At 66.1% G+C, this 17,797-nt stretch overlaps 1 protein-coding gene across 1 annotated transcript; it reads right to left on the bottom strand.

Annotated features, from left to right (window-relative positions):
- Positions 1–3,876: 3,876 nt before the first annotated feature.
- Positions 3,877–14,637, bottom strand: ZNF316 (zinc finger protein 316). The gene is made up of 6 exons (XM_079771034.1): positions 14,521–14,637; positions 10,336–10,723; positions 9,970–10,082; positions 9,051–9,177; positions 8,569–8,682; positions 3,877–6,327 (listed from the first exon to the last, which is right to left on the bottom strand). Exons 2-6 carry the CDS (start codon positions 10,691–10,693, stop codon positions 4,019–4,021), a joined length of 3,021 nt encoding a protein of 1,006 aa, XP_079627160.1. The 5' UTR covers positions 10,694–10,723; positions 14,521–14,637; the 3' UTR covers positions 3,877–4,018.
- Positions 14,638–17,797: the final 3,160 nt, after the last annotated feature.

Here is a 17,797-nt window from a genome sequence, read left to right as displayed (position 1 = left end):
AGGAGGGGCAAAATTTAAGATGCAATACATTGGCTGCCTCCTGCACGCCCCCTACTTGGGATGGAGCCCTGGAGCCCGCAACCCAGGCACGTGCCCCACCTCCTGGCTCATAGGTGGAAGTTCAACCACCCAGCCACACTGGCTGGGCTACCATAAAGAAAAAAGGATCAGGAGGAGCCAGAGAACAGGCCTGGGACAAATGGGCAAAATGGCTGTTTTTATGTAACGTAAATTTCACCTCAATGTTAAAAAAGGAAAAAGAATCTGCTTGGTGATCCCAATTTCCTAGGAATGCCTTTAAAAGTACATAAATCTGCCCGGCCTGCATGGTTCAGTGGTTGAGCATCGACCAGGAGGAGGTCATGGTTTGATTCCCTGTCAGGGCACATGCTTGGGTTTCCAGCTCGATCCCCAGTAAGGGGCGTGCAGGAGGCAGCCGATCAATGATTCTCATCATTGTTTCTGTTTCTCTCTCCCTCTCCCTTCCTCTCTGAAATCAATAAAAATATATTTTAAAAAATAGAGAAATGCAAGCCATTCGCCTCTCTGTGAAATGAACAGGATGAAAACAGTTGTTGATGTCCTGTGTTGGTGAGGCCACGGGCCAAAAGCACTTCCTCACTGAGCATATGCTATTGGACTGGAGTTGGCCTTTCAATGTGGTTATAGCCAAAAACTTAAATATGCATGCCCTTTGACCCAGAAACATGAGCGGTTATATTAAAAATCTGTATGACTGCACAAAGCTATATGTGAAAGAATCAGTGGATAGAGCGTAGGCCTGAGGACCAAAGGGTCCAGGGTTTGATTCCCGTCAAGGGCACGTTTCTTGGTTACAGGCTCCTCCCCGGCTCAGGCCCTGGTCGGGGCTCCTGCAGGAGGCAACTAATCGATGTGTTTCTCTCATATCCATGTTTCTCTCTGCCTACCCCTCTCTTCCACTCTCCCTAAAAATCAATGGGAAAATATCCTCGGGTGAGGATTCACACACAAGAGAGAGAGAGAATCCACATTGCAGCATTGTTCATAACAGTGAGACGATGGAAACTACCAAGTCCCCAGTGACAGAATAGTGACATCAATTGTGATACGTGCATGGAATGAAGTGCCTGTGACAGTCAGTTAAAATGAGTGAGGCAGGAAAGAATGTCATCATATATACATCAAGTGATAAAATCACGTTGCAAGGAAATATGTCAAGTACGTTCGTAGTTTTAAAGCATTTCCACGGACATGGGCCCAGTGTGCACCCTCGCGCCTGTGGAAGCCGCGGCCCCTGGTGGCTGTTTGTGGTATGACTCTTTAGAACATGAAAAGTGTGTTTACCACATTTTTGTGCTGTTGGAATTCTTACAACTACTATAGTGTGCATTTTGTAAACAGGCAAAAAAATAATGAACAAGGATCATAAAGCTTTATTTAATAAATATAACCAAAAATTTCAAAATACGTTATTCCATATATAGCCAATTAAAGGAAGGGAAGATGGGACAGAGGAAACGTGGGAGGAGAGGACGTGGACGGCTCAGGAGAAAGGGAGGAGGCTGGGGAACCGTGAGCGGTGAGAACAGGAAAGTAACGAGTGTAGGTGGAGGCGAGAGGGGTGCTCCGGGCTCTGACTCTCCAAGTGCCACCTCTCATGGGTCACATCTCACGGGCATCCATCCCTCCTGGGCAGCGATGGGAGAGGCTCACGGACACTTTCGGAATGAATCAGGACTCCAGAAACTCGGAAGTCCTCTCCCAGCCAGGAAGGCTGCCTTTTTGTCGATGACCATCAAGATTGAAGCCCCCTCCCCCCCCCCCCCCCCCCCCCGCCATTAAGATAAAAACAAAAAACTGGCCGGCCAGTGGTAAGCCCCAGCAGGGAACACTTTATCTTTCTGAATAGACGTTAAGATCCTCAAGGTTGTCCTTTTGGACTAGGTCTTTTTCATTAAATATGAAATATTGGTTCTGTTCTGATGCCCCCAAATCACATTTGAAAACAGAGTTTACTCTACAGCTCATATTTTCAAATCCCTGGGGGAGGATGGGAGGGTCAGATCTGGTCTGGGGGACAACATGTGCTGCGAAGTCAATAAGTCAGTTCAAAGGTAAGTATTTAGGGCCCTGGGGGAGGCACAGAGCAGATGACCCTGGATGGCGCTGGGGCCTCTGAGGAGGGGCCTGTGGCTCAGGCACGTTTCTGGACCACCAGGAGGGGACCATGGGAAGGCTGGCCCAAACCACCCAAACGCAATACTGTCCCCGTGTAGCTGGGTGTATTACAGGACTCTGTGGCAGTGTGCGGACTCCCAGCAGCACGTGGTGGACAGACAGCAGGGTCAAAGTTCACCCGGGGCTGACTCCTCACAGACCAATCCTGGTTCCCTAAAAGAAAAACTCCTAGAAAATGTCTGCGGAAACCAGATGGGCCCGAGGCCTCGCAGAGCCTCCCCAAGGGCAGCCAGGAGCGGCAACGACACGGAATTCAGTCAGAAAGCTTGTTTCTCGTCTTTATTAAAGCTTGGTCCTCCTGCCCACGGCCCGGAGCAGGGCAGAAGCAGCCGGGGCCAGGAGGGGCACCCATTCGAGGGCCGCGCCAGGAGGAACAGCACGGAGCCAGACCCCAGCCACGTGGGGCCAGCCCAAGGTGCCCTTGGCCCTGAGGCCCCTGTCCCACGGGGAGAGGAGAGGCCGGGGACCAGGACCCCTGCCCTCCTAACCACCCCACCCCACCCCATCCCCATCCCGGCTAATTCATGCCACCGCCACCCAGGCCCTCTCCCCACCCACTGACTACTGGGCCTCCTACTCCAGCCCCCGCAGCTCGGCTGCTGGCTCCAGGCTCCAAGGCCACGTCTACACTAAAACAGAAGGAACTAGGTCTAAGAGGGAATGCAGTTGTGACAAAATCTGTTTTCTGGTCCCACTCAGGATGGGAGGGGTCTCACATGAGCTGTGCCTCAGCCGGCTGCCCAGTGGGTCCCAAGGGCCCAGCTGGAGGTGGGGTGCGGGCCAGGTGTGGGCCTTGCATAGTTGGGTGCTTGGTTTGCTGTTCAGCCCAGGGTTTGTGCCCACGCCCCCGGAGGCGGCCACCGCTGTGCGGACTGGCGCTCTGTGAGGGGAATCTGATTAGAAACTGTCCGCTTCTCGGTGGAACAAGGGGAGACGCGGAGGGAAAGGGACCTGCAGGTGCCTTGGCCCTGGTTGTGGGTGAGGAATGATCTCGGCACCGACCTCAGTCAGTCACTCTGGTTACTGAATCCAGGTGAGCGCCGGGCTGGCCCCAGGAGAGATGGCAGTCGGAGGGGGTGAGGCTGGGGCCAAGGCCCGGATCTCTGAGTGCGCCCCCTCAGGGCCGGAGGTGAGCACCAAGGACTCAGAGGAAGGCGGACAGTGAAGCGAACGGCGACTAGCACCTGGCCCCTCGGTGCTCAAGTGGGGCGAGGAGAGTGGGTGACCCCGAGAATAAGGCTGTAAACTCCCTGGGCCTGCCCGCCCCGGGGCCACAGATAGGTTTCCAGCCAAAGCTGTCCCGCTGCAGCTCCGCCCCGGGAGGGAGGAACGGGTCCGTGGGAAACGCAGGCCTTGAACTCCCGGAGGTACTTGACTAGGAGCCCTAAGCCTCTCACTGAGGGGCGGGGGATGTCCGCAAACCCACGGAGCAGCCCTGCTTGCCCGCCCCCCGCCCCCCGCAAAGGGCTTCCCCTCTCGCTGTAAGACCCGGTTCCAGACGCCTCGGCCACCTGTTCTGAGTCAGATCCCGAGTGAAATAAATAGCAGGCCTGGCATCCCCACCCCGGCTTCCGGGCACCCACCGGGGATGGTGCCGCTCCGTGGGGTGGCCGCCCGGCCTCGCCTCCGCCGTGTGCGCTCCCACACGCCGGGCTGGCGGGCAGGAGGGAGGGCTGAGGAAGGCACCGCACCAGCACTGGGCCCTCAGCCGGAGAGCCAGCGGGAGGGGCTGGCGCAGCAGCTGGCACCCTGGCCGCCGGGAGGGCTGGGGGCCTCGCCGGCTGCGCCCCCTTCCGCCTCAGAGGACGCCCTCCCGGTAGGCGCCCGAGGGCCCCACGAACGGCGTGGGCTCGGAGCTGAAGCTGGTCCCGCCCGCGAACTCCAGCAGGGTGCTGCCCCGCTCCCCGGGGGGGCCCGCGCCGGCGCCCGGCGGCCCCTTGGCGGGCGCGTCGGCCTTGGGCGCGGGGGCGGCGGCGGGGCCGGGCGCGCCCCCCGCGTTGCGGTGCGTCTTCATGTGGGTGAGCAGGTGCGAGCTCTGCGAGAAGCGGCGGCCGCAGTTGGCACAGGCGTAGGGCCGCTCGCCCGTGTGCGTGCGCTGGTGCGTGACCAGCACGGAGCGCTGCGAGAAGCGCTTGCCGCACTCGGGGCACGGGAAGGGCCGCTCGCCCGTGTGGCCGCGCCGGTGCTTGGCCAGGTTGGAGCGCTGCGCGAAGCCGCGGCCGCAGTCGGAGCAGCGGAAGGGCTTCTCGCCCGTGTGCGTGCGCCGGTGCCGCTTGAAGTCCGAGCTGTGGCCGAAGCCCTTGCCGCAGTCCGGGCAGCGGTGCGGCTTCTCCTCCGCGTGCGCCCACTGGTGCCGCGTCAGCGCCGCGCTCTGCCCGAAGCGGCGGCCGCACTCCCCGCACGCGTAGGGCCGCTCCCCCGTGTGCGCGCGCCCGTGCGCCGTCAGGTGTGCCCGCCGGCTGAAGCCCGCGCCGCACACGCCGCACACGAAGGGCTTCTCGCCGGTGTGGCCACGCACGTGCGCCGCCAGGTGCGAGCCGCGGGCGAAGCGGGCGCCGCACTCGGGGCAGGGGAAGGGCCGCTCGCCGGTGTGCGTGCGCCGGTGGCGCGCCAGGTGCGAGCCGTACACGAAGCTCTTGCCGCAGTCGGCGCAGCGGTGCGGCCGCTCGCCCGCGTGGTAGCGCTGGTGCTTGGCCAGGGCGGCGCGGCGCCCGAACGTCTTGCCGCAGTCCGAGCAGATCCACGGGCTCTCCTCCTCGGGCAGCGCGGCGGGGGCCGGCTCGGCCAGCAGCCCCCCCACGCCTGGCCCCAACGCACGCAGCCCTGCGCCGCCGCCCCCGGGCCCGCTGCCCGCGCGGAAAGGGTCGCTGGCCAGCCCGGCGCCCTCCACCAGGGAGAGCCGGGCCCCCAGGGGTCCCGACAGGGGGCGCCCCTCGGCCGGCAGCCGCTCCCTGAAGTCCGGGAGGCCCAGCATTGGGAAGCCGTCGGGATGGAGCCAAGACTTGGGATGAACGGGAAAGGGGAAGCCGAGCGGGTGCGAGGAGCCTGCGCCCTCGCCCAGGCCGTTGCCCAGCTGCGGGAAGCGCCGGTCCGGCTTGGGGTCCTCCTTGCTCTGGGGGGCGGGCGCCTCAGGTGCAGCCGCAGCCTCCTCTCTCGCCTCGGCCTCGGCCTGGGCCTCCGCCTCCCCGGCGTCGGGTCCCTCGGGCCCGGCCTCGGCCTCCTCTGGCCCCGCGGCCAACACCGTGTCGCAGGGCTCCCGCCGAGGGCCGTCGCCGCCGGGCTCGGAGCAGCCGCCGCCGCGCCGGTGGCGCTGGAAGTCCGCGCGGAGGCGGAAGGCCTGGCCGCAGTCGGGGCAGCAGTGCGGCCGGTCGGCCGTGTGCACCGCCTGGTGCCGCGCCAGCGCCGAGCTCTGGCTGAAGCTGCGGCCGCAGTGCGGGCACGGGTACGGCCGCTCGCCCGTGTGCGTGCGCTGGTGCGTGACCAGGTAGGAGCGGCGCCCGAAGCCCGCCCCGCAGAAGGCGCAGCGGTAGGGCCGCTCGCCCGTGTGGATGCGCCGGTGCGTGACCAGGTGCGACTTGTAGACGAAGCGCTTGCCGCAGTCCGGGCACGGGAAGGGCTTCTCGCCCGTGTGCGTGCGCTGGTGGATGGCCAGGTGCGAGCGGTACACGAAGCCCTTGCCGCACTCGTCGCAGCCGAAGGGCTTGACCGCCGCGTGGTAGCGCTGGTGCTTGGCCAGGCGGGACCGGTGCGGGAACACCTTGCCGCACACGTCGCACGTGGTCTCGGGCCGCCCCGCCTGGTCAGCCACGTCGGCCGGGAACGCCCAGGGCGCCAGCAGGCTCACACCGGGCTCCTGGCCTGGCAGGAAGGGCTTCACCTCCGACCCCTCGGCCAGGGCCCCGAGGCCCCCGGGGTCGAGCCCCCAGCCCTCCGGAGTCTGCCCCGAATCCGAGTCATCAGGGCCCCACGTCCCGGGCACGTCCCCGACACCATAGGCCGCCGACCACAGCCCGGGGGGCTCGCTCTCCTCCTCGGCCACCTCTGCCAGGAAGTCCTCGTCGTCCTCCTCCTCGTGGTCATCCAGGTCGTCGGTCCAGAACCAGGCTCCTGCGGGCAACAGGGGAAGGCAGGAGAGCTGGGGGAGCCGGACAGGGCCCTGCGGGCTCCTGCCAGACCCGCTGCCGCCCTGTGGGCTCTGCTCACCCTCCTTCCCTCTCCGGGCTCCTCTCCGCCAGCCTGAGGTTGGCCAGCAACCAGGGGTCTCCCCACCACCCCCCCACCCTCCCAGCAGAACCAGGAAAGCTTGTCCTGGGCCAAGGAGATCTGGGGCTCTCTGCACGCACCCAGGAGGCTCCACCTACTGCGGGCACAGCCAGGCTTCCCTGCGAAGCTGTCCCAGCGTGGCTTTCTCTAAGTGGCTGTGCCTTTGGGAAACGGTCCTCCGTTAGTGGAGACTGAGCTGCAAGCCGCTTCCCGTCACAGAAGGGCAAGGAGTCCCAAGTTCCTGCTGTTCTGTCCCCCCGCCTCCCACCCCAGGCCGACCTCTCCCCTCAGCCAGAGTATAGACCTGGGGCCAGGTGTGTGGGCTTCCTGGTTTATAACTGGGAGTGCTGGTAGGCCGGCCGCATTGGAGGGAACTGGTATTTGTGGAGCAAGCCCCGCCCCTGGCGATGCAGAGCACCTGCGCTCTGTACACGTCACCCGTGTCCGCTGGGCGTGCACCCTGCTGAGCCATCTGGTGGGAGAGTCTGGCCAGAACCCAGACCTTAGATGTGCCCCAACTTGTCAAGAGGAATAAGTTTGTGTTCTGCAAAGCTACATCTAGAAACACCAAGTGCTGGGCTAGAGCAGTCAGCGTCGGTCCTGCCCAGACCCGGCCGTCCTCAACGGGGTCGGCTGCACAGAAATTAAGGGGGCGGGGGGAAAGGGGCAGTTTAGCAGACAGGCTGCCGTTAACTCACCCTGCAGAGTGACCCCAGCATTTAACACTATGCTTGGATCCTACACCTGACTCTGCGGATGGTTGGGGCTGGGGGTGTGTGTGTGTGTGGGGGGGGTGAGTATCCCAGGCCCCAAGCCAGGTTCACGGGCACATCGTGGCTACACCCCAGGACCCTCCTAGAACCACGGAGAATGGGGCACAAATAGGTCCTGTGACCCCTTCACCTCCAGGTGGCTCTCCTGAGATTTGCCTGTACGTGGGACACACGTCCCTCTAAGACCCGCTGAGACAATCACACTCTCCCAGTCTCATTCTGGAGGCAGCAGCGATGTGTCTGGCTGAAGTCCGGGAAAGATCCCAGGAGGGTCCCAGGAATGAACTCCTGGGCAGAAAGCCCAGCTGCAACCAGTGGGACGGGAGGCTGAGGCTGAGGCAGAGCCCACCGCGTCAGTTTCCGCACGTGCGGCTGTCTCACCGGCTGGTCTGGGCATAAGAAGCATGTGGGGAGACACTGAAGAACACACGTGTAGGCAGAGCACTGTCTGTGCTTTTCTGTATTTTTTACTTTAAAACACACCTATGAGTCTATCCAGGCAGGTGATTGGCATGAGACATCAGTGACCCTCACTGGCGTCACTCCAGCCCAGAGCCCAGTACCCCTCCTGTGCACGGCCTCCCCCGAACCTTCTGAAACACTGAGGACTCAGGCCTCGGTGAGACACCGCACAGAACCCACAGTCCGACATCCTCAGGCTGGAAACTACAGGTGGAGTTCACACTCTTTCTTCTCCAGACGAGTAAAGTGAGGCTCAGACAGAGGCGGGGACGGGGACAGAGCCAGAGCCAGGTTCCAGGTCCCCAGAGACATCTGCCCGCTGAGCTTCCTGTAAGAATCTCTCCCCCGTCTCCTCCGGAGGCCCAGGCTGCCCGCCCGGCCAGAGGCCGTCCCTGGGGCCTCCGGGGCGAGGCGGGAAGGCTCAGAGGAGCCCATTGTTCAGAGATGCCAAATGGATGGCGAAGACAGAGGACCGGCTCGGGCAGTGCCAGGACCCACAGTCCACTCTGCACCTGTAGCCCCTCTGAGGGGGCACTTAACAACTGGGCCTCGTTTACAAACAAAACAAAACAAAAAATACCCAGACACTCCACGGCCAGGACAGGGGTCACTTGTAAAGCCTCCTAAAAGGAAACTACGTTCTCTAGGGACCTCCTAGCCCTCGACTCTCCACAGACAGGAGACCAAGAGCAGCCAGCCCATGAAGGCAGGGTAGCCCATGGTGGCCACCCTGTCTCTGCACAGCCCACCCCCTGCTCAGACCACCAGTGCCAGGCCAAGGCGAAGGCCAACGCTGGGCAAAGCTCCCTGGTGTTGGCCGAAACCCCACAAGGCTCTGTCTCACGCTCACCTGTATACACGCCAGTGACAACGTCTCCCTCCTCGGGACGGGGGCTGTCTGGGACCCAAGGTTCCTCTCCTTGTTCTAGCCGGGAGATCAGATCCGGCTTGGGGATGGCGTACCCTGGCATGGAGAAGAACAGAGGCTGTGGCTGTGCCTGCAGGCCGCCCTCACGCCACACAGCAGTCACCTCCAGTCCGCAGTTCCTCTCTCCTCTTCTCCATCCTCCTAGACCACCCGCCCCCCTCCCTGCCCCCCTCTGGAGAATCCCACATTCCCCTCTCCAGCCTTGCCCGATACCCCGGCTCTCCTCTCAAGCCCCGCCACACCCCTGCGGGATGCCCACTCCTCATCTCCAGAACATGTCCACCTGGCTCGTGGCACTGCCATGACCCCACCACCCCCTTCTCCAAGACCTCGCGACTGCAGACAGCTAAGCCCCTGGCAGCCCTCGCACCGGGCTGCCTCCTGAGGACAGAGGCCCTGCTTACCCAGGGACACCAGGATGCCATAGTTCTCCTGCATGACTTCCTTGTAGAGGTCCCGCTGCGCAGCAGCCAGCCTCTCCCACTCCTCCAGGGAGAAGTACACAGCCACGTCCTCGAAGGTCACCAGCCCCTGGGGAACAGAGCGCCCGGTCACTGCTCCGCACGGCCCAGGGGAAGGGCAGGCCCCAGGGGAGATGGAAGATGACCGCAACAGGATGACCGTGCCGAGACAGGGAGCCCAGGGAACAGGGCCCAAGCCCCTCACCCGCAGGCCTCCAGAGCCTGACAGCACCGGCTTCCTGGCCGGGCCGTGGCCCTTCGAGGCAGGGACCCCATTCCCATGCAGAGATGAGGGCCCCGGGCTCACAGAAGTGAACACCCAGCTCGCACGGGGCAGAGCCAGGATTCAGAGGTCGGGACCACAAAGCCAAGCCCTCACGCTGTGCGGTGTGGCCGCCTCGTCCCCTCCCACTTCACCGTTTGGCTCAAGCCAGTGGTCACGTCAGCACCACGAGGGCCCGCACCCACGGGGACAAGTGGCCCAGCGGAACCGAGTGTGGGCACAGGAGCCTGGTCTCACGGGCTCAGCAGGGAATCGGAGCCCGGACCAGTGACGGGCACTCCAGGGAAGGGGCACAGCCGGACCCGGGAGAGCCAGGCCTCTGAGGAGCTGCACGGCGCAGGTGAGTGGGCGGCAGGCGGCACGACCAGGACATTCCAAAGGCCCGGGAAGGGTCGGCCCAAGGGAGTGGAACTGCATCCCGTGGGACTCAGGATGCCTGGCACTGTCTGCAGCCATGTCCCAGCTGAGCCTGGGCTCGGCCGGAGGCCACAGTGCCCCTGCCACGGGGGTCTCCAGGCAGCCGGGCCAGCCCCCGAGGAAACCCTGCCTGGTTACTGAGCTCCGGAGAGGGCAGCTCACCTGAGACCCAGCTGTCAGGACATCCCCCTCCTCGTCCTCCTCTTCCTCCTCCTCCTCCTCTTCCTCCAGGTCCTCCTCCCTAAGCACGGCTGGAACCCCGGAGGCCTGCAGAGCTGGGGGGAGAAGTCTGCTAGGGGGCCTGCCTTTAGCAGGGGCCTCGCCGGCCTGGCCACCTCTGCCCATCCAGCAAGAGGGGCAGGAGCTCCAAAGCCTGGGCCCTGACGTCCCAGCTGCAGCTGCAGCTCCGGCTCCAGCCTAAAGGGCCAAAGAGCTCTGCCAGACTGCCCACCCTCCCACCCTCCTTCCCTCCCACCCTCCCACCCTCCCACCCTCCTTCCCTCCCAAGGGCCAGCTCCCTCCTCTTACCCTTTTCCTGAAGAACTGGGGACTTGGCACCGCCACGGCTCAGGTGCGCCTGGGTCCCCAACGCCGGACTCCACTCTTCTGCCACCTCCTCCTCCACGTCCTGGTCCTCCTGCAACTCCACCTCCACCTGCTCCACGGGCCCTCCTTGCCCTGCCCGCAACCCGGTGGCCTCCTCCTCCTCCACCACGTCCTGGCCTTCCTCTTCCTCCACCTCCATCTCCTCCTCCTCTGTCTCCTCCGCCTCGTCCCCCCTCTCTTCTTCCTCCTCTTCCTCCTGCTCAGGATTGCACTCCGACCCGTCCTCCGCCCGCTCCGGCTGGGCAGCCGGGGAGCCCAGGGCCGTGTGCAGGGCTGCCATCTTCTCGGGTGGGGGGAGCCTCAGCTCGGCCTGAAACACAGACAGCGGTGAGGAGCCGCCCCAGCGCCCTGGGAGGGAGGCAGGCGCGGTTGCCCCCACCGCACAGCGATGGCAAGAGACCAGCGGGCTCCACGCAGCTCCTCCCAGAGCCCAGGCCCAGGCCCAGGCCGGGCTCACTAGCAGCAGGCCCACGTGTCCCGGCCCTCACGCTCTTCCCGCCGGCTGCAACCCCGTTCTAGCTTCACCATCACTGAGCCCAAGGTCACAGGTGGAGAACCACACCCAGGAGGCCCAGCCTCCAGCCTCTCCCAGAGCGGCCTCTGCTCCGCAGCCCGCTGGTGTGGAGGTGCCTGAAACAGGAGCGTGTGCGGAGTCACCGCAGCCACCTCCCTGCCCAGCGCCCGGGGCGTGAGAATGCCAGTGCGTTTCCCAACGGCCACCCGCCTCCGGCTCGGAGGAGGGCTTTTCTCACCCAGACCTCAGGCTGCACATTCAGGCGGAGCCCGGACACCATGCCAAGATGCCAAGCCCGACAGAGCTGCCTCCTGCCTGGCCGCGCCCAGCGCTGACTCCCACAGCCTCAGCCTCAGCCTCAGCCTCAGCTCAGCCTCAGCCTCAGCCCAGCCTCAGCCTCAGCCTCAGCCTCAGCCTCAGCCTCAGCTCAGCCTCAGCCTCAGCCTCAGCCTCAGCTCAGCCTCAGCCTCAGCCTCAGCCTCAGCCTCAGCCCAGCAGGGCGGGCGGGTACCAGGGACTCGCACTCAGAGAGCTCCAGCCTCTGGGACAGTGGACCCCACGCTCCTCCGGCCTCAGCACACGGCACCCGCCAGCCCCTCCCTGGGACTCCCGCCCCCTCCTCCTGGCTCAGGCCCCGGAGGCAGCCCCCCGGGCCCATCCCACATGGTGCCCTGGCCTTGCCCGCGGCACCCAGTTTTCCTCACACGGCACCCCCGCTTATCCACACACGGCACCCCTGCTTTTCCTCACACGGCACCCCCGCTTTTCCTCACACGGCGCCCCTGCTTTTCCTCACACGGCGCCCCCGCTTTTCCTCACACGGCACCCCTGCTTTTCCTCACACGGCGCCCCCGCTTTTCCTCACACGGCGCCCCCGCTTTTCCTCACACGGCACCCCGCTTATCCACACACGGCACCCCTGCTTTTCCTCACACGGCACCCCCGCTTTTTCTCACACGGCACCCCCGCTTTTCCTCACACGGCACCCCCGCTTTTCCTCACACGGCGCCCCTGCTTTTCCTCACACGGCACCCCGCTTTTCCACACGGCACCCCCGCTTTTCCTCACACGGCACCCCCGCTTTTCCTCACACGGCACCCCGCTTTTCCACACGGAACCCCCGCTTTTCCTCACACGGAACCCCGCTTTTCCTCACACGGCACCCCCGCTTTTCTCACACGGCACCCCTGCTTTTCCACACGGCACCACCGCTTTTCCTCACACGGCACCCCGCTTTTCCTCACACGGCACCCCCGCTTTTCTCACACGGCACCCCCGCTTTTCCACACACGGCACCCCTGCTTTTCCACACGGAACCCCCGCTTTTCCTCACACGGCACCCCGCTTTTCCTCACACGGCACCCCCGCTTTTCCACACGGCACCCCCGCTTTTCCACACACGGCACCTCCGCTTTTCTCACACGGAACCCCGCTTTTCCACACGGCACCCCGCTTTTCCTCACACGACACCCCGCTTTTCCTCACACGGCACCCCTGCTTTTCCACACGGCACCCCCGCTTTTCCTCACACGGCACCCCTGCTTTTCCACACGGCACCCCCGCTTTTCCTCACACGGCACCCAGGCTTTTCCTCACACGGCACCCCCGCTTTTCCTCATACGTCACCCCTGCTTTTCCACACGGCACCCCTGCTTTTCCACACGGCACCCCCGCTTTTCCACACGGCACCCCCGCTTTTCCTCACACGGCACCCCCGCTTTTCCACACGGCACCCCCGCTTTTCCACACGGCACCCCCGCTTTTCCTCATACGTCACCCCTGCTTTTCCACACACGGCACCCCTGCTTTTCCACACGGCACCCCTGCTTTTCCACACGGCACCCCCGCTTTTCCTCACACGGCACCCCTGCTTTTCCACACGGCACTCCCGCTTTTCCTCACACGGCACCCCCGCTTTCCCACACACGGCACCCCATGTTTTCCTCACACGGCACCCCCGCTTTTCCTCACACGGCACCCCCGCTTTCCCACACACGGCACCCCATGTTTTCCCACACACGGCACCCCGCTTTTCCTCACGTGTGGCACTGTCTGCTCGCTGCCTTCCGGGCCGGGCAGCTCTAAGAGGGCAGCGTCCCCTCTGCTCCCCGCGGACGCCCGGCCGGACGCAGCGTGCGCACGTGTTCACTGAAGACGGGACTGAGGCCTCGTCAGTCAGCGTGGCGGAGTGAAACGTGGAAAACGCCGTGTTTGGCCGCACTGTCCCCTTCCGTCCCCTTCCGGAACAGACGGCCGCTGGCGAGGCCCCCGAGGACCGGGGAGTCTGGCTCCAGAGGTCCAGCCCGAAGCCCCTTCTCCCAAGAAGCGACCAGAGAAGGGGGAGACCCAGCAGCACGGAGGTCGGAGGTCGGAGGTCGGAGGTCAGCAGTCACCCTGCGGGTGGGACCGGGCCGCACAGCCTGACACCCAGCCTGACACCCCACGTGCCCCGACCCAGAATCCAGGACAGCCGGTCCCGGAAAACGGACCTCGGTACCGGAGCGCTGCACTCGGCGCCCCGCAGACCTGCGCCCCCGCCTCCTCTCGGCCCGGCGGCCGCCTCCAGCCTCCAGCCTCCCTCTGCGCTCTCCCCACATCCAACCCCAGGGGCACCCACAGGGGGCGGGGAGCAGCAGCGTCACCACAAACCCCGTCACCCCGGGGCCCTGCACCCCAGGACACGGAGCTGCAAACTATCAGAACTGGGTGACAAAAGGCCCTCCGCGGAGCAGGGAGGACCCAGGGCAGGGAGGGGTGGCCAAGTCCGAAACTGTTGGAAACGCTCCCCACAAGTGGAGAGAGACGCAGAGGAGGCGTGGGGGTGCCCGTCCCCGCCCTCTGGGCGCCTCCCCGGTTCTCTCTGCTCCAGGGAAGCCTTCCCTCCCCACGACCAGGTGCTCACTGCCTGGCCACAGACGGGGGCGCCCTGCTCTGCTGGGTTTGGGGGTGCAGGTGTATCCACGGACCATCCGGCTCCCTCACCACGCAGGCCACGCCCCCGACCTGCCCACACTTGTTGAAACAAACAACTGCCAAGGTCCCCCACACACCGGGGCCTGAGCCTCCGGCCCGCCCCTGGGGTCGCCCCCCCCCCCCAGGCCAGCCCCTCTCCCACCTCCGCGGCCACAGGGGCAGCCCACCGCACCCCACTCCGCACCGGGGCCTCCGTGTGCGGGCCAGGGCTCCTAGCAGCGCCCGGGTCAGCCAAGCCCCCATCCTCCCGGTGACAGCCCCTCCCGGATGGGTGTGTCCCGGGGTGGCCACAGCCCAGCCCCCCCGCCCCCCGACGGCGGAGATCACCCCCCAGGAGTCGCGTGTCCCCCCAGCCCGCCCCCTCCGCGCTGCCCTCCCGACAGGCCCTGGGGTCGGAGCCGCCCCATCGCGCAGGCCCGAGCGGGGGCGCAGGTCCCAGCGGCGTGGGCGCGGCCCCCCAACCCCCCCCCCCCCCAGCGCGCCCTCCGCCCGCCAGGCGCAGGCCCAGGTCCGGGGCCCCAGCGCCACGGCCTCCCCGCCGCCGCCCGGCCCCACGCCCGCCCCGGCCCGAGCACGGCCCACGCCGCACCTGCCGCGCCGCCGCCCCGCCACCCACTCACCGCGCGCGCCGGGCGCCGAGCCGCCGCCGCCCGGGCCGGGCCTGCCCGCGCTACACAAAGTGACGGCCCGGGAGCTGCGCGGCGGCGGCGCGTGGGCACCGGAAGTGCCGCCGTCGGCCCCGCCCCGCCCGCGCCCACGGGGGGGAACTTCCGGTCACGCGGGGTGGAGCGCGGCTCCCGGAGGGGGCGTGTGTGGAGCGGGAGGAAGCGCCCCGAGGGGCGAGGCGCTCAGCCCGGGCCCCGCCGGGAGCTCGCGAGCACCCGCGCCCGCGCGGACCCTGCGGGCTCTGCACCCCACCTCGAGGCCCAGCCCCCCTGCAGACCTCGGAGCCCCCCTGTCCTGTGACCCCGGACCCGAGGCCACGGCCCGTCCCTGGGGATCCTACCCTGCCGGACCCCGCAGCTCAGAGCGCACCCCTCCCCAACCCCCTCCGGCCAGGACCTGGGCGCCCGGTGAAGGCCAGGCCCGCTCAGGGCACCCAGGCCGGGCACCCCGCCCCCAGGACCGGTGGAGGGGTCCCCCTGCCCGCGGGCCCGCAGCCTGGCCGGCCGTGGGCGGGGCGTCCCTCGCTGGTGATGCCTTGGCGACTGGAGCGGGTGGACTGGCGCCCACAGCTCACCGCCGGCCTCCGGGGCCAAGGACGGTGCATTCGGGCGGGGGGGGGGGGGAGGGTGCCCTGCAGGGAGGGGAAGGGTCACTGGGGGGCCGGGTGGGGGTGCCCTGCAGGGAGGGGGAGGGTCCCTGGGGGGCTGGGTGGGGGTGCCCTGCAGGGAGGGGGAGGGTCCCTGGGGGGCCGGGTGGGGGTGCCCTGCAGGGAGGGGGAGGGTCCCTGGGGGGCCGGGTGGGGGTGCCCGGGTGGGGGTGCCCTGCAGGGCGGAGGATGGTCACTGGGGGGCCGGGTGGGGGTGCCCTGCAGGGAGGAGGAGGGTCCCTGGGGGGCCGGGTGGGGGTGCCCGGGTGGGGGTGCCCTGCAGGGCGGAGGATGGTCACTGGGGGGCCGGGTGGGGGTGCCCTGCAGGGAGGAGGATGGTCACTGGGGGGCCGGGTGGGGGGGACCAGGTGGGGGTGCCCTGCAGGGAGGAGGATGGTCACTGGGGGGCTGGGTAGGGGGGGCCGGGTGGGGGTGCCCTGCAGGGAGGAGGAGGGTCACTGGGGGGCCGGCAGCCGGACAAATGCAAGAAGGGCCTCGGGTGGAGGGGCCTGATCAGCACCCCGGGAGGGCGCGCCTCTGGGAGGGCGGGTTCTCTGGGCGGTGCGGGGCCCTGGGCGCCGGGGTGCGGGAGGCAGGTGGACTCCGCTGGCCACCCGCAGCCTCTCCAGAACCGGTCTCACCCCCGGAGGCAGCTGCGCGCTGGTGTGGGGCTCTGGCACCCACAGAGGAGGGCCTCCGTCAGCGCGGCCACAGCGCCCCGGGGAGCGGCGTGGGCCCCCCCGCCTCCCACGCGGCCTCCTGTTTCGGTGGCGCCCCGGCGTGGGGCGCTCTGCTCAGGGCAGGCTCCACCGCTCCCTGCGAGGGGTGCAGCCCCCCACAAAGCCTCCACTTCCCGAACCCAGAGCACCAGCCTGCCTCCCACCCAGTCTCACGCCTCACAATGATTGGCTCCCGGTGCTTTTAAAATGTTTTAAAACTGCCGGGCCGGTGTGGCTCAGTGGATAGAGCGCCGGCCTAGGGGCTGAAAGGTCTCAGATTCGATTCCGGTCAAGGGCATGTACCTTGGTTGCGGGCACATCCCCAGTGGGAGGTGTGCAGGAGGCAGCTGGTCGATGTTTCTCTGTCATCCATGTTTCTGACTCTCTGTCCCTCTCCCTTCCTCTCTGTAAAAAATCCATAAAATATGTAATAAAAAAATAAGTAAATAAGTAAATAAAATGTTTTAAAACTAATAACTAACACTTAAAAATGGAGGTTCTCTTAGGAAGATTGAAAAATCCCAAGCTCTGCCAACACAGCGCCCCCAGGGGCAGGGCACGGGTCCGAGGCCTGCGGAGTGACAGCCGGGGCGGGGCCTGGGGGCCCTTCCGGGTGGCACCCTGCTGTCCCTGGGTCTCCAGCCCGCACCCAGCATCCCATCCCGGTCTGGGGGAGGCGGGCCTGAAAGGGACGGGGTCAAGGGGGGTCGCGAGGGGGGAATTTCATTTTTTGAGGCTAAAATAAACAGACACGAAGGCTCCCATCATGGAGGCTGGCTCGGGCCTCATTCCACGGAGCAGAGGGCGGCCTTGCCCCTGTTCTCCCCGAGCCCACCTGGCTCCTGGCGTCACCCGGGGGGCGGGGAGGGACGCTGGTGGACTGGGAGTCCTTGGTGTGGCTGCCTCGCTCAGTGTCCTGGCTGGCCAAGCTGTGGGGGCTCTGCCTGCCCCCGGCAGGAGGAAGGCGAGGCTCCTGGGCCGTGGGGAGGGGCCTCTCAGGAAGAGGAAGGGGGAGCAGGGCAGCAGCTGGGGCGGCCTCTGGAGAGGGGCTGCCGGCCGAGGGACCTCCCAGAGGCGGCCTGTGGAGTGGGGAGCGGCCGGCAGACGTCACCGCCTTGGAGCCTGGTGTTGGGTTGGGGATCAGGGGGGACAGGCCAAGGGGAGGTCCGAGGAGATGCGGGGTGACCCAGGTCCCTGCCTGACAGGGTGGAGGGCTCTGGGGCCGGAGTGGAGATGTTAGCTTTTGTTTTATCTGCCCCCCCCCCCCCCCGCCGTTGGTTCTTTGCCTGGTTCTGGGGCCCTGGGGCGTCCCCCCTCCACATTGGGAGTGGGTTCAGCTAAGGGCCCGCTGGTGGGATGGGATGCGGAGGACAGGGCTGGGGTGTCCCTCCCCGTGCCAGCCCCCCAGTGGCCCATCTCCACGCCTGCAGCTCCCAGGCTGACATCCTTCCCTGCCCCAGAGCCTCCTGGTCCAGGTGCGTCTCACACCGCTCACGTTAGCTGTCCTACATCCAGGTCCGCTCCCCGCACCACCCGGGCATGGAGGCTGGCAGCTGGGCCCCGTGACCCGCTAGGCCCTGAGAGTCACGTGCCGAGGCTGGGAGAACCCGCTGGGGGCAGGGGGCTGTGGATTGAGGCAGGAAAGAGGATGGGGGGGGCGTGTCCCAGGGCAGTGGGGGGAGGGAGGTCAGCACGGTGGGGACCGGCCAGAGCAAAATGGAGAAGGCCTGCAGGGCTCAGCGCAATCCCAGGACAGCCCGGGCGACCGAACACAGGAGTCCAGACTCAGCCACGGCGCCAAGCCCACCCCGGGGAGACGCAGGTCGGCCCCCCCGGGTCCGTCAGAACTCAGTGACCGTCGTGCTG

The sequence above is a fragment of the Cnephaeus nilssonii genome (assembly GCF_951640355.1).
Source record: "Cnephaeus nilssonii genome assembly, chromosome: 5".
Classification (NCBI taxonomy): Eukaryota; Metazoa; Chordata; class Mammalia; order Chiroptera; family Vespertilionidae; genus Cnephaeus; species Cnephaeus nilssonii.
The sequence above is the reverse complement of the archived record's forward strand: the minus strand, read 5'-3'. Positions and strand labels throughout refer to the sequence as shown.

Coding starts and splice junctions, on each gene's coding strand:
- ZNF316 (XM_079771034.1), bottom strand. CDS start 10,693: ATGGCAGCCCTGCACACGGCCCTGGGCTCCCCGGCTGCCCAGCCGGAG. Junction 10,083..10,335: donor CCCAGTTCTTCAGGAAAAGG/GTAAGAGGAGGG, acceptor TTCTCCCCCCAG/CTCTGCAGGCCTCCGGGGTT. Junction 6,328..8,568: donor TGTCACTGGCGTGTATACAG/GTGAGCGTGAGA, acceptor TGTTGCCCGCAG/GAGCCTGGTTCTGGACCGAC.